The sequence below is a fragment of the Pseudorasbora parva genome, chromosome 15 (assembly GCF_024679245.1).
Source record: "Pseudorasbora parva isolate DD20220531a chromosome 15, ASM2467924v1, whole genome shotgun sequence".
Classification (NCBI taxonomy): domain Eukaryota; kingdom Metazoa; phylum Chordata; class Actinopteri; order Cypriniformes; family Gobionidae; genus Pseudorasbora; species Pseudorasbora parva.
Window position 1 is genome coordinate 25,949,260 of NC_090186.1, and position 16,209 is coordinate 25,965,468.

The window sequence follows — 16,209 nt, forward strand, 5'->3', positions numbered from 1 at the left end:
TGGCTAGGTCTCCCCAGGCCGTCTCGCTGGCTCATCCGTACCATCAGACTCGGCTACGCGATTCAGTTCGCACGCCGGCCACCCAAGTACAAGGGCATCCTCTTCACCTCCGTGCGAAGCAGCGATGCTCAAGTCTTGCGGTCAGAGATCGAGGTCCTACTGGCGAAGGACGCGATCGAGCCGGTTCCTCCAGCCGATATGAAGACGGGGTTTTACAGCCCCTACTTCATTGTGCCCAAGAAAGGGGGTGGGTTACGGCCAATCCTGGACCTGCGAGTTCTGAATCGGGCCCTGCACAAGCTCCCGTTCAGGATGTTGACGCAGAAACGCATTTTCCAATGCATCCGTCCCCAGGATTGGTTTGCAGCGATCGACCTGAAGGACGCGTACTTCCATGTGTCTATTCTCCCTCGACACAGACCGTTCCTACGCTTTGCGTTCGAGGGGAAAGCATATCAGTACAAGGTCCTGCCCTTCGGGCTGTCCCTGTCGCCCCGCGTCTTTACGACGGTCGCGGAGGCAGCCATTGTTCCACTCAGAGAACGCGGCGTTCGGATTCTCAACTACCTCGACGATTGGCTGATCCTAGCCCAGTCGAAGGACCAGTTGTGCGAACACAGGGACCTGGTGCTCAGTCACCTCAGCCAGTTGGGCCTTCGGGTCAACCGAGAGAAGAGCAAACTCTGTCCCACACAGAGGATCTCTTATCTCGGTATGGAGCTGGACTCGGTCAACCGGACGGCGCGCCTCACCGAGGAGCGAGTCCAGTCGGTGTTGAACTGCTTGAATATGTTCAAGAGCAGGACAGCGGTCCCACTGAAATTCTTTCAGAGGCTCCTGGGGCATATGGCATCTGCAGCCGCGGTCACGCCGCTCGGATTGCTTCATATGAGACCGCTTCAACGCTGGCTCAATGGCCGAGTCCCGAGGTGGGCGTGGCAGAGCGGTCAGTACCGGGTCCCAGTGACTCCTTACTGCCGCCAAACTTTCAGCCCGTGGTCCAGCACTTCGTTTCTCCGGGCCGGGGTGCCCCTAGAACAAGTGTCCAGGCATGCTGTGCTATTCACGGATGCCTCCACCACGGGCTGGGGGGCCACGTACAACGGGCATGCAGTTGCTGGTCTGTGGACGGGGCCGCAATTGCGTTGGCATATCAATTGCCTCGAGTTACTGGCAGTACATCTGGCACTCCGCCGCCTCAAGGGGCCGCTGCGTGGCAAGCATGTACTGGTCCGTACGGACAGCACCACGGCCGTTGCGTACATCAACCGTCAGGGTGGTCTACGCTCCCGTCGTCTGCTCCAACTCGCCCGCCACCTCCTCCTGTGGAGTCAGAAGCAGCTGAGGTCGCTTCGGGCCATTCATGTCCCTGGTGTGCTGAACCAGACAGCCGACGAGCTCTCTCGTCAGCCGACACCTCCGGGAGAGTGGCGACTCCACCCCCAGGCGGTCCAGCTGATATGGGACCAGTTCGGAGCCGCACAGGTCGACCTGTTTGCCTCTCCGGACTCGACCCATTGCCAGTGGTACTATTCCCTGACCGGGGGTACCCTCGGCACAGATGCACTGGCGCACAGCTGGCCCCGGGACCTACGCAAGTATGCGTTCCCCCCAGTGAGCCTTCTTGCACAGACTCTGTGCAAGGTCAGGGAGGACGAGGAGCAGGTCTTGTTAGTTGCGCCGTATTGGCCCAACCGGACCTGGTTCCCAGAACTCACACTCCTCGCGACAGCCCCTCCTTGGCCGATTCCCCTGAGGAAGGACCTTCTTTCTCAGGGACGGGGCACGCTATGGCACCCGCGTCCAGACCTCTGGAATCTTCATGTCTGGTCCCTGGACGGGACGCGGAGGTTCTAGATGGACTACCACAAGCTGTCGTAGATACCATCGCTTCAGCTAGAGCCCCCTCTACGAGGCGCCTCTATGCTCTGAAGTGGAACCTGTTCGTTGAGTGGTGCGCTTCCCGCCGGGAAGACCCCCGAAGGTGTTCGATCAGTGTCGTGCTTTCCTTCCTGCAAGATGGGTTGGAGAGAAGGCTGTCTCCCTCCACCCTCAAGGTATATGCTGCAGCAATAGCAGCGTACCATGATGTAGTAGAAGGTAAGTCCGTGGGGAAGCACGACCTAATCGTCAGGTTCCTCAGAGGTGCGAGGAGACTAAATCCTCCTCGTCCATCCTCGATACCCTCTTGGGACTTAGCTCTAGTGCTCCGAGCACTTCAGAGCCCTCCCTTCGAGCCCTTGGCGTCTTGTGAGTTGAAAATCTTGTCAATGAAGACAGTGCTCCTGACGGCATTGGCCTCGATCAAGAGGGTAGGGGACCTGCATGCACTTTCGGTCAACGAATCGTGCCTAGAGTTCGGGCCAGGTAACTCTCACGTCGTCCTGAGACCCCGGCCCGGATATGTGCCCAAGGTTCCTACCACTCCCTTCCGGGATCAGGTGGTGAACCTGCAAGCGCTGCCTTCGGAGGAGGCAGACCCAGCCCTGGCTTTGCTGTGTCCGGTCCGCGCTCTTCGCGCTTACGTTGACCAGACCCAAAGCCTTCGGACCTCAGAGCAACTCTTCGTCTGTTACGGAGGCCAGCAGAAGGGAAAGGCTGTCTCCAAGCAGAGGTTAGCCCACTGGATAGTGGATGCTATAGTCTTGGCCTACCAGTCCCAAGACGTGCCTTGCCCGTTCGGTGTAAGAGCTCACTCCACTCGGAGTGTTGCTTCTTCCTGGGCGCTGGCTCAAGGCGCCTCGCTGACAGACATATGTAGAGCTGCGGGCTGGGCGACACCTAACACGTTTGCTAGATTCTATAGCTTACGTGTAGAGCCGGTATCTTCCCGCATCCTCGCCCCCAGTGGCCAGGAGCGCTAAGTGCCCGTTCTAAGTGTCGGCTTGCGAAACGCCACTCCCGCCCTCTGGGCCGGATACGTGCGTCTATTGTCTCCAGTTGTGTTCCCCGGGAAACCGGCTAACCCTGTCGAGCTCCTCCGTCACCCCTCCGGTGTCAGACGTTGCGGACCGTCTGACGCCAGGCCTGCACCCGTATGCTTGTGAAACGTGGCTGTAGGCTGGGTTCCATATGTAGCGGTTCCCTCACGGCAACCCCATATGTGTATTCTTCCACGGTATCAGCTACCCTTCGGGCTAGCCCCGTGTCTTTCCCTCGACAGAGCCCGCTCTGTCGTCTCTGGGCGTGTTCTTTCCCCCCTTCAATCAGGCTGGAACCACCCCAGAGACTGCCATATGTTGCACTACCCTGCCAGGTTAGTCCTTATGTGTATTCTGCCACCTCTCCTTCCCTGAAGGACGTGGCCCCGCAGCGTACCCTCTCTCTCAAGTACGAGGTAGGCACGCTTTCCCAGCGTTATCCAATAGTCATTCTGAGTGGGTCTTGCAGAAACAGCAGTGACTGTACTCCCTGCTTGGAGCCCTGACTTCCGTACCATACTAGACGGTGCAGTGCGCTCAAGCAGGACGCTGGAAGGGCCAGCATCCTGGCGTTTTCCATAGGGATCCCATTCGTCGGTTCAGTTCTGACGTACGTCGAACGTGACCGACTGAAAGGGAACGTCTCGGTTACGTATGTAACCCTCGTTCCCTGAAGGAGGGAACGGAGACGTACGTCCCGTCGCCAGATGCTGTGCTTCCGCTGGGAGTCCGGTCACCTTTCGGCTCCTCAGTAGGAAAAGCGCTGATCTACCATTCCACTTCCTATTTATACCCGCGCTGCGGGGCGGAGCGTGGAATGCGTGATCGCATGCCAAATTTCATTGGCTCGTTGTTAGATGCTCGAAGTAGGATTGGTCTCTAAAGTAAGATCCCATTCGTCGGTTCAGTTCTGACGTACGTCTCCGTTCCCTCCTTCAGGGAACGAGGGTTACATACGTAACCGAGACGTTTCAGTCTCCAAAAACACAGAATCCGCCTGTTTGAAAAGCCGATGCAATACAAAATGTATACGTATTCAGCTAAACGCGTCTCAATGTGGTCAAGATCGCTATGCAATATGCAAACATACAGCATGTTATGATTATATGATTATTATGTTAGCTGAATGGTTACTTAAATTACCTGTTTATTAAAACGAAAGCGAGATCAGCATATCTCTCTGCAGTCCGAGCTTGTCACGAAGATTTCGCCATCTTTCAAAGGCTTAAGGTTTACACGTCTCTTGCTTCTTCTACTGTCCCAAAATCTTCTCGGGTCATTTTTTTTCACCCGTACGTTTGCGCTTTGAGCTGGCAAAACGTACAGGCAAAGAGTAGTCACGATCCATTATCATACAGACTTTTTTATATGGGTGTTCCCCTTATACTGTCAGTGTTCCTCTTTGAGTTTGGCGGTTCCGCCGAGTTCCGCAGGAAGCAAGACGCAAACGTGGATTTGACGTGAAAGACGGGCGACATAACGGAAATAAAGACACGGTCCGTGTCTTCGAATTAAAATATTAATTTCTCTGGATTTAGAAGTTAATTGGAACTGTCGGGATAATGTAAACACACAACTTTAAAAAATATATAACATAGATATAGTGATCTTTTCTATTTTTAATGCTGAAACATTACATATTGTGCCTTTAAAGTCACCTCTTTCAGCCATTTTAGTGCGAAAAAAATAAAATCTGTGATTGAATACCGCCAAAAAACTGAAAGATATATTGTAATATTGCCCGGCTCTACACCCAGGGCTTCTTGTCAATATAATAGTAAACACCTACATGTCAAGGGCTTTGTAGAACTAATATTTATATTGGTATTAACATCCTCAAAGTCCTTTACAATTCAAAGTGCTTAATTAATTAATTTAATAAGATGAAGACAAAGTCATTTTCTCAGTCTGTAGGGGTAAGACAGAGGTGGATGCTGAGAGGAAGGAGTCTGAGGCAAATGGTTGGTGACTTCTCATGAACATTCAAGCCTATGCCGCAGGGAAGGTGAGAAAATCCGTTCAGGATGTTCTCCGAGGAATATTCCCAACTAGGAGACAGGGCAAAAACATTCGCATTTTCACCAGATCTCATTTCCATCCTCCTCTTCACTCACACTCACACACACACACACGCACACGCACATGCACACACACAGTGGAGAACCTTCTCTGAACAACACCACCATCATCATAATTACTCTCCTGTGTCTGCCACAGACTAAGATAAGAATAAAAAGGCTCCTTCTGAGGTAGAAAAACAGACTTGTTCTGTGTAGGATGAGAAATTGGAGCTGAAATTTCAGCATGTCACAAGGCCATTGCTAGTCCCACCCAGCTGATCAGTGCATTCTTGTTTACACTATTTGTAATAGAGAAGTGCCTGGTCATTTTTTGCAGTCACGCAAGCGGAGCTGTTTGCCCGTATGATGGGTTTTATAATGAGCTGTGCTGTATTATTAGAGGGAGCTGATATAGATCACAAACAGGAGACTCTCAGGAGACTACAGGGCACAGATGAAAAAGTGTTGAAGAATTCATCTGTTCTTTCTCATGTGTCGTAGCAGATTTTTAGCAGGCTTAATGGTTAGGCTCTGGATTTGATTGGTGGGCTCTGCACTTACCCCCTGAGAAAAGTAGAAAGCAGCAATGCCCAGAGGCCAGAAGCAACAGAGCATGGAGAAGATAGCGAGGCCTAGGTGATCACGAGGAGGGATGACGATAAAGTTGTCCTCACTCTCACTGTCACTGGAGCAATCTGTCTATAGGGAGAGAGAAGATTCATTAAAATCAGGAGATGTGTTTAAAGGCTGGATCAAAGGAAATTAAATTAAATGTACATTTCAGGTATTGCTGAGTAATATTGAGAAATATTTGTATCATTTATATATTTTTTTAATTGCTTAAGCACAATTTTAAAACAAGGGCCCTAGTTTGTCAAAACACTACACACAATTAACACAACCCTACACCAAAGTAGCATAACACTTCAGATCATTTGTAAAATGGAACACTTTTGTTAAATCTACACACAACTTTATAAAATCAATATTTTGTTACCATACGAAACATACACGTTTCATATTACTTCAATCTTTTTAAAGCAGTTACACCCTATAGGGTACCCTACACCCTATATGTAGCACAAATAGAACCTTCTCTTCTATCGGCACTACGTATTTGGAACCCCTAAAAGGTTCTATATAGAAGTATAGTTGAGTATACTCCAAAGAGCCTTTTATGCTAAAAGGGTTCTAGCCTAGAAATCTAGACGCACCCTAGTGGCAGCAAATCTAATCTGCACGTGAGTGTTGTCTAGCAACTCTCAATACCCTTCTGAGCTGTAATCACCGTAAACGCTGTAAACTCTTGCCAGGCCAATCACATCATGTATAGAGTCAGTGGGCAGTAGTGGTGGAAATTTTGATTCTTTAAGAGAGTTGTTCATTTTCAGTTCGTTCACCAAAATGATTTGTTCAGATTTGTTCATTGATTCGTTCAGTAACATTTAAAAATATATATATATATATATATATATATATATATATATATATATATATATATATATATATATATATATATATATATATATATATATATATATATATTACATTACATTACATTAGAGTGTTTTAGGTGTAATGTCTTAAGTCAACTAACGTATTTACTTACAAAAAACAGATTTGGCTGAATTAAAATGTGCATAATCTACTCATTAAATAAAATAAGTCTAAATAAGTGGTTTAGATGACCAAAGCTTGTTTTCTTGCATGATTAACATTTAATTGTTTGGTCAGACATTTAGACATTCATATATCTGGGATTATGGTAAACATGGGGTTATAAAAGTTTTGTCTATAACTGTGCTTTGCATCCGCCTTATGCTGATTGCTGAACGAGACTGACACCCATGCTAAATGACCAAGGTAGTTCAGAACTGGTTCATTTCGTTCACAAACGATAAGTACCAGTTCGTTCACGAACGAGAGCTCTCTCTCTCTCGTTCAGACTCAAAACAGCGATACGGTCAGTGAAGTTCATTCAGTAGCTCAGAATGCTATTAACTGACTTGACACACAAGATCTTTTTAACCATAGGCTACTGTCACATTTTTTATTTGTTTTACATTTTTAGAGAAGTGCATGACATGACTCAAACGTAATGAAGAAAACGGTTCAAAACATAAAATACAAACACACTTTACTTTACTTTGTAGTAATCATTTAACCATCAACCTGCATTATCACACTGTTTTCATTACAGTGGTAAAGTGTACATTTCTTTCTTTGCTGCAAATATGTCAACTACACGAGCCGAGCTGTTCGCTATCAGTATCCTTCAACCACTGGTTCAATTCGTTCACAAACAAGATTTCTCGTTCAGAGTCAGACTCAAAGCCTCTCGGTCAGTAAAGGGCGTATTCGTTCACTGAATTCAACAAATCACATGCTCCGTCACATCTCATACTCGAAAGCTATTGGCTTGAGGTTTTGTCATTATTTGACAGAATGAAACAGACAGTTTTGACAGAGTTGCGCATGCGCTCGCTGCTAATAGCGCCACGCTGCGGTGGAGGGAGGAATTTCAGTGAACGAGAAACATGAGTCAATAGACTACGTGAACGAGAACGATTCGTTCACCTAAAAGCTTCGTTCAAAAATAACGATTCGTTCACGAACGTAACATCTCTAGTGGGCAGGGCCAAAATGAAGATGGCCGAGTTGCGTTTGGGTGCTTCTAGTAAACACAGAAACTGGCGAACAGCGGTCTTTCGAATCAGCTTTGACCGCGACTCTGGAAGACTTGGAGTTAAGCTTTTCTCTGAGAAAAGAACAAAGAACGGCACTGTAGTCATTCTTAAAAAGGGAAGATGTGTTCGGAGTTTTGCTGACCGGACACAGCAAATGGTCTGTTTCACCTTCGTTGCTCTGGTTGGTTGTAGCGCTATTCTATCGCATGCAGAGGGAGTTTGAAAGACAACCGTTTATCCCACCCCTCGGATTAAGCCCTGTTAATGGTGAGTTTCCAGACCAAACATCTTGATGTGAGTCTGGCTTGTCAGGCTAAAGGGGTTCTATAATGACAAGAAAGAACCCTTTTGGCACTTAAAAAGGGTTCTGTATAGAACACTGTAAAAATGAATTTCTCATTTAGTATTTTTGTCTTGTTTCTAGTCTAAATATCTAACAATTCTTACATTAAGAAACAATTACTAGACAAGTCAAAATTATTGTCTAGTTTTGGGAAAAATAACTCAAAATTAAGATGGGGTAAGTAAAATACTGCTGTTTTAAAAATGTTTTGCTTAAAAACGACATGAGAATGTATCTCATCTGCTCTGCATCCATTTGGTCTTCTGCTATGACAATGTTGTATAGTCAGTCAAGGGCCGTGCACAGAGGAGTAGCCCGGTGGCTAGAGCCACTGCCCCTCTACCCTCATTGGCTAAGGTGTCCCTCTTGCCCCCTTCCCTTCCTCAGCCCCAGAAGATTTTCATAAAGATCCAATAATTCCGCTAATCCGTTCACTGGTTGGTGGCGAACAGATTCCAAATTTTGGTTTGGGCCACTACCCCTCAAAATATCTGTGCATGGCCCTGAGTCAGTATAAAAAGGATAGTATGGGGACTGTGTGTTAAGGACCTAAGTTCCTAGCTGCGAACCCATTGATTGCAGCACACACTATTCAAAACAGCTTTGTGGCCAATTATGTTTCTTCCTCTTCCTCTTACTGTAACATTGTCTTCCATTTTTGTTGAAGACAGGTAAACTCACCTGTTGTCTTTTTATAGTGCACACCTGATTGTTGAGTTTACAGTTAAGCACCTACGTGTCTACACACCTGACAGATGTGATTGATCAATTGGTTCATAGATGTGGTATTATGGAAAGCGGTGCCTTGAAATGGCAAATAATTGACATCATGTTAGATTTCTGTGTCTAATGTAGAGAAGTGTGTTTGGTGTTTTGCAAAAAGTGTGAAGCTGAAAGTGTGCTTATAGTTGTGCAGGTCTGGACTGAGGTTTTGCTCCTTGAATGTCAGGTTTCACTAACTGTGTGTTAATTTAAATGCAATCATAAAAAAACTGTAAAATAACTATTTGAATATATTTTAAAATGTAATTTATTCCTGTTATGTCAAATCTGTATTATTCAGTGCTATATGTAATGTGCTCAAGACACATTTCTTATGATCAATGAAAATGTTGTCTATATTAAGCTTAAGATTTTTTTTTTTGTCAGGGTTTCGGCGGGTCATAAAAAAAGTCTTAAAGGACAACTCTGGTGAAAAAATGAAGTAATTAGGTGTAATTAACAGATGGTACCAAGTAGATCGTTCTCTGGGATGCGTTTTCATGTAAATCAAATGGAAAGAGTTTTATCTCTAAAAACAGATTAGCTTATAACTCTAGTATATGGGGCACAGAGTAAGTAAAATTAAATCACCAATTAACACCACTAACAAGGCTCAAAATAGCCTCACACTAACACAGTAGCATAATAAGGGTCCCTACATGCAAACCGAAGCATTGAGAACTTTGTAAGTGTAGATCATTTAAGATCATTTATAAAGACAGTACATTACGTGTATTTTTCACCGGAGTTGTCCTTTAAAAAGTCTTAACTTGACCTTCCACAATTTAAACTTAAGTTGGAGCACAAAGTCAAATTAAATATAATGGCATTAAATTAGGGCCATATGATTCCTCCGATGCAGAAAACATGGACAGATTTGCAAAATCCATTTTTTAAAAAAAAAGTAACTTATTGTATGATGCAGAATGTCATGGAATTTGTAAAATTTTGTGAATAAGGGGTTAGGAAAATTTACCTAAAGTCAAAATTATGTCAGCACACTTAAAAGGACAGTTCACTCAAAAAAATTCTGTCATCATTTATTCACCCTAATCCGTAAGACTTTCGTTCATCCTATTAAGTGATCAAGGCTAAGTATTTGTTTATGTTTGTGACTCTTTGTTCATAGGACTCTATTACCATTCAAACAACTATTGTGAGCTCTTCTATTCTGTCTTTTCTTTTTTCTTTTTTTTAAGCCGAGGGGATGGAGGAGGGGGAGGGGAGAATAATTGTAATGGTAAATGTTAAAACTAAAAAAAAGTTAAAAAAGTAATAAAAAATAAATAAAATAAAAACATTGGGAAATAAAACGCTTGATTTATATTTATTAGTTTTACAATCTCTTTATGAACTTTTTGAAGTCTTAAAGTGGTAGTTGCTTTCACTGTCAATGGAGGGACAGAAATCTTTCTGATTTCATTAAAAATATTTTCATTTGTGTTAAATATTATGTAATGTTAATGTAAATTAAATAGCATGCACTGCAAAAAAAAAAAAAAAAAAAAAAATTTTGGTGACCTATCCCCATATATATTGTAATCATGTAAAATTATTTACTGTCCATTTTGATAACTTTACCGCATCCTTGCTAAATAAAAATAAAAATGTCTGGGAATAAAAATAATTTTCTGTGATAATGAATATTAAGCACACTGTTCATAGGGCTTGTATTGACAACCTTTACTCTATCTGTGCAGCATTTCTACAACAATTTGTGAATTGTGCATTGTTTGTCAGTTCTCTCCTTTGATTCCAGTGATTTGAGTAACTAAAAATAACTCCGCCTGTAGAGTGTGACAAGAGTAAAGTTGTTAGGAAAATATTTCTGTACTGATTCAAGGCAATAAGCTGCAATCATCAGTGGTGAAGGATAGCTCTGTCACCAGGGTTTTATCTGTGAAAATAATAGGCCTACCTCTCTATAAAATAACATGAGATTGGATTTCTCTGCAAGGAGAAGTGAAGTGGCTTGTGCACATGGATATTTTCACGATTTTTTTATCTCTTAGCAAAAACCAAAACACGGTTTTGTTGTTTGGGTGTCAGAAACTGGAAAAAAAAAGGACATTTCCTTGTTGTTAATGCTAAAGAAAGCTGGCAAATTTCAATCCATACAATGAATCCTCACGCCTACACTCTTTCTCATTACTTGTCTCCAAACACCTTGACGTTACATAAGCGGATATAAATATTTCATTGGGCATTTGTTAGCCAGTCTGCTGTGTGCTGTGGGCTAGCAGTGTGGACTAACAATGCAGAAGAACTTACAAATGAACTGCGCCAGTTGATAGCATTATTTGTATGCATAGTTTTTGAACCTGATTCACTTTGCAAGGCTAGTGGCATTATCACAACTGCAAAAAACATTCAAAATCTATCTATCTATCTATCTATCTATCTATCTATCTATCTATCTATCTATCTATCTATCTATCTATCTATCTATCTATCTATCTATCTATCTATCTATCTATCTATCTATCTATCTATCTATCTATCTATCTATCTATCTATCTATCTATCTATCTATCTATCTATCTATCTATCTATCTATTACCAGACAAGGTCAATTTAAGATTAATCATTGGTCTGGGGAGTCTACTCTTTATTTTCTACTGCACAAGAGGCGTGATAAACAAGCATAATTCAAATGACTCTGTACGCAATTGAAAATTCCTTTAGCCAATCAGACCACAAGAGGCTTGACCAATGGGCAAAAAAAACATTGCTTCTCTATCCGTCATCATGTTAAAATAATAGCATGCCAGGTGGATAAGTCAGTCTGTGATTGGTTTCCGCAAAAGTGTAACAGAAGCTAGGGATGCTCATATTGACCATTTAACCGTTAACCAATAGTAAGACTTTTGAACGATTAATACTATCAGTTAAACGGTTTAAAGTTTTTTTTTATTTTATTAATTTTTTTTACGCTTTTGTTTGCCGCATGGTTAAAAGAAACAACCCTATATTTGTTAACTCACAGGGCGCGTTGACACATGCAACTGCACTTGCCAACACAGACATATTTTGCAAAATGAAGCAATGGGAAATAAGCCTATTGTGTGGGACGATTTTGAGAGAAAGGGTGACCAAGTTACTTGCAAAATATGCTATGCCGTATTAAAATACAGCACTAGTACAAGCTCTGGTGGAGGAAAGCAAATGAAAGGCGCTTCCCGAGGCTGGCCGCTCTAGCGAGCTGGCGTTATCTCTGTATTCCCCGAGCATCAGTGCCATCTGCAGCCTGTTTTAATGCTATTTGTAGTGTGGTTTTAGTCACGTTTACTAAAGTAAACATTGTCAGGTATGTTCTTCTCGCTGCTGTTGGATTTTACTCTGAGTCACCCTCTGTAATTTCAAAGAACAGCACAACGGCGAGCGCGACGATTATCACTTCCCCAAACAGACGAGGCATGAGCGCAGTACGGATCTGCGGAACCCGAGGCTCGCGCTGCGGACACAGATGAAAGTAAACAACAAGGCTTTCTACCGCGGGTTTAACTGTCAACAGGCTGTGCTCCAGACTAACCCACATCACTTTGATGTCATGTTACTTTTTAACAATGAAAAACCATTCAAGGTGTGGATTGAGGTAATTTAAAAATAATACAGTTAATGTCTCAAAAACGTAGTTTTAAGACTTTTCAGGCGAGAATGTAGTTGTTTAAAGCTCAAATCTTGGGTTTATTTATAAAGAGAGCGCCTATTTGGCAATTTGAACTGGCATTTTCGGAGTTCCATTCGATCAGCGGGTGCTCAGCGCTCGTCAACCCGCCGAGAGCAGCCTTTTCTCGGCTAGACCTTCTGACTTTTTCCACTGGCTCTGATGTCTCTTTGGTGGTTAAACATAAGATATCAAATTGTTCTGTGTAGATCTAACAAGCGATCTTTGGTCTCATTAATCTATAATTTGTTCCCTGACAGACCGTTTTGGCTGATGGCAAAATGAAGTTTTTATTTTATTTTAGGCTATTTAACTTAACCGTTGTAGATAGCACTAACTTTGTTTGACTGGATTGTTCACTTTATTTATTGTATAGCTTCTTATACCTTTTACTTATAGGTTACTCTTATATCATTGATCACACATAAACTGACATTTAACAAAAAGAGACTGGGATCAGTCTACTTGACTTGTGTCCTGCCGTCCTCGGGAGTTCGCTCTCCAGTCGAACGTGGCAAGTCTGAATTACACGGACGCAAGTCAGAAGTTCGCGTACTTGGTATTGAGAACGTCTCAGTTACGTATGTATACCTCATTCCCTGAAGGAAGGGAACGAAGATGTCACGTCAGTACTGACGAAATGGGGGTTTCGCTTAGAAAGCCAGCTGCCTTCAATCTCAATCAAAACGATCCAATGACATGGAAATGTCATGGGTCTGCGGAATTTGCCTACTGCAACCCGCCCCACTGCGTTGGTATAAACAGCATTGCATAGTAGTCATGCATTTATGTTACCTGCTAATGAGCCGAGGCTGACCAGTGGTACAGAGGATGTGGCATGGGGACGTAACGTCTCTGTTCCCTTCCTTCAGGGAACGAGGGTTACATACGTAACCGAGATGTTCCCTTTCAGTCAGTACACCATGAGTTATGTCAGTACTGACGAAATGGGGGTCCAGTCTAATCACGCCACAGTGGCTGTCTTCCAGCATCCTGGGCTGACCTGAGTGCCCTGTCTCAGCGTTTTAAGATGACGAGGGGCCGGCTCAGCTACCAAGGTACATGTGGAGGCATATCCCACAGGGAGAAATCTCAGTGCCTACCCATAGGGAGGACTTAGGAATACAGGTATGATCCACGTATGGGCTGCATACGGAAGAACCTGTATCCAGGTATCCAGGTATTCTAGGCTACAATAAAACAAAATATGTCAGAAACGAGATGCCTCTTTTTCTTTTCATTAAAAAAAAAAAAAAAAAAAAAAAAAAAAAAAATATATATATATATATATATATATATATATATATATATATATATATATATATATATATATATATATATATATATATATATTAGGCTACAATAAAACAAAATATGTCATAAAACGCTCTGCCTCTTTTCTCCATAAAAAAACACTTAAACATATATAACAAAACGAAACATAAAACACAATACTGCCTCTTTTCTCATGTTTCAGATATCTGATGTTTAACAGATTTGGCTGCTCTCAGCGGGTTAACGAGTGCTGAGCACCCGCTGATCAAGCTCACAAAACACCAGATACAATTGCAAAATATGCCCTCTCTTTATAAATAAACCACATATTTAATAATTAAACATGTACATTCTTGCCTGAAAAAGTCTTAAAACTATTTTTTTTTTTACACATTAACAGTATTTTTAAATTCCGCATGGTTTCTTATCCGGGATGTCTCCTCTCTATGCATCCTCGATAAAAGAGGAGGATCAAGGCCAGGGATTTTAACCATAGCCTGCTAGGCTAGATGTTAACTTTGAAATGGAACGGTACTTGGGCAGCGACTGATGACGTGTCACAAGTCCACGAGAAAAAAGGTATACTCGCCCCAGATGGCCAGAGGGTGGAGCCTGGCGTGCTTGTAACAGTAAAGTCAAGGTACGTTCACACCAAACGCGAACAGAGCGTCTGGGGCGAATGATTTTGACGTTGACGCACGTCTGGAGGTCCTGCGGCGCGATGGACGTGATTCCGCCTCATTCGCGCGTCTAGTTCGCGCGAAAAACACGAATTTGAAGCGAATTGAGCTCTTGTGTGAGTGGTGCTTTTTGTGCATTCACGCGCTTGAAGCGAATTCGCGTCTACGCCCGAGTTGAAAAATCTGAACTTTGGCGACAATTCGTGCCGCGTTAACCAATGAGGAGCCTGCTTGCTGCTGTCACGTGGTAAAGTGATGCGTATATTTTAAAAAATACTGATATTTTGTCACTAAATGTAGTTTTAATGCTTTTCAGTTGATAATGTAGTTGTTTAAAGCTAAACTATGTGGTTTACCTATAAAGACAGTGCCTATTTAAAAAGAACAATCTTGCGTTTTTGGAGTTGTGAGATCCAGGCGATCTCCGAGTGCTCAGTGCTCGATAACCCCAGCGAGAGCAGCCTTTCCTCGGCTAGTCCTTCTGTGGCCTGTTGCACAAAGCTGGTTTCAGTTTTTACCCAGGTAAGTTTGAGATTAGTTTGAGCAAACTCTGTTTTTTCGGGCTCAAGAAGGTGGATGGTTTTTATCAGTGTTCATCACCATGGTAACTGACACTACACAGCTAACCTGCTCTGGAGCAGGTTTTATACTGGGTTAGAGATCAAACCCAAAATGGTGCCAATCAGCTGTAGTAGAGCAAAGTAAAAATGCAATAAAGCCATACATCCTGTATCTCTCGTTCCAAATTAAAGCAGTTTATAATGGAAAAACTTTTGAAATAAAATTGTGCATCTTTTGGTGCTAATTATTTATTATATTTATATTATATGAATTATAATCACTTTTAATTTATAAATATGTTATATATAATATGTTAATATAAATATTATATTAATTGACAAGTAGCCAAATAGTAATATAAATATAATGCATGCATTAATAATTATTTTAAACAACATGTATTAATTTGAGCTTTTTGTGAACCTATAATTATTAGGCATACTTCTTTATTCACATCATGCATTGATATAGTCAGATATTCTTTCATCTGCCTTCTCATCTTTCACTGCAGCAGCAGTGTTTATTCCTGCCTTGTAAACACATTTAATTTCATAATAATTTTCAAAACATTTCTCAATCTTCAGAAGAGAAGTGAATCAAACGGACACTGTGATTGGCTGTTTGCCACAGGTTTCACACTTTCAGGTGCAGGTCCTTGAGAGTTAATTTAACTCTGGATTAAACCTGAGTTGACAGAGAAATTTTATACTGAGCTTTGAGAAACGGTTGAACTTGATCTAAACCAGGTTGGATTTATCTGGATTTGTCAACTCTAAACCTACTCTGAAACTCAGAGTTTGTTCAGCTAGCTTCATGCAACAGGCCTCTGGCGTTTGCCGCTGGCTTGGATGTCTATGTAGAGGTTAAACATGACATATACTTCGTCTTGTGTACATATAATGGGCGATCTTTGGTCCAATTAATCTATTGTTGCCTACCAAATCATTTTGACTGAGGGCAAAGGGAAGTTTCATAACTTTATATTTTATTTAAATATACATGCAGTGAAGGTAATCCAGGTAGTGCGTTGGCTGAACCACATGTGCAGCTGTTTAATATATTTAAACAGCTTAATATATTTCACCTGGAGCGTGTCTATTTTGCTTCAAATGCTCGATTTCTACGCATGTCCAATTAGCTGTGGACGTGCGAATGGATTCAAAATGTTCATGCGTCAAACTAGACGCGGTAGACATGATTTTTGACGCTCAATTCGGATTTGGTGTGAACGCAGCGCCAGGCCTGCTATTTTT

The 16,209-nt window shown here is 42.7% G+C and overlaps 1 protein-coding gene across 1 annotated transcript in view; it reads right to left on the minus strand.

The window, feature by feature from the left end:
• syndig1l (synapse differentiation inducing 1-like) overlaps positions 1–16,209 on the minus strand; it is a 53,432-nt gene that overhangs the window by 11,958 nt on the left and 25,265 nt on the right. The window contains exon 3 of the mRNA XM_067417473.1: positions 5,543–5,680. Coding sequence (XP_067273574.1) covers positions 5,543–5,680 — 138 coding nt within the window. The remainder of the gene's footprint in view (positions 1–5,542; positions 5,681–16,209) is intronic.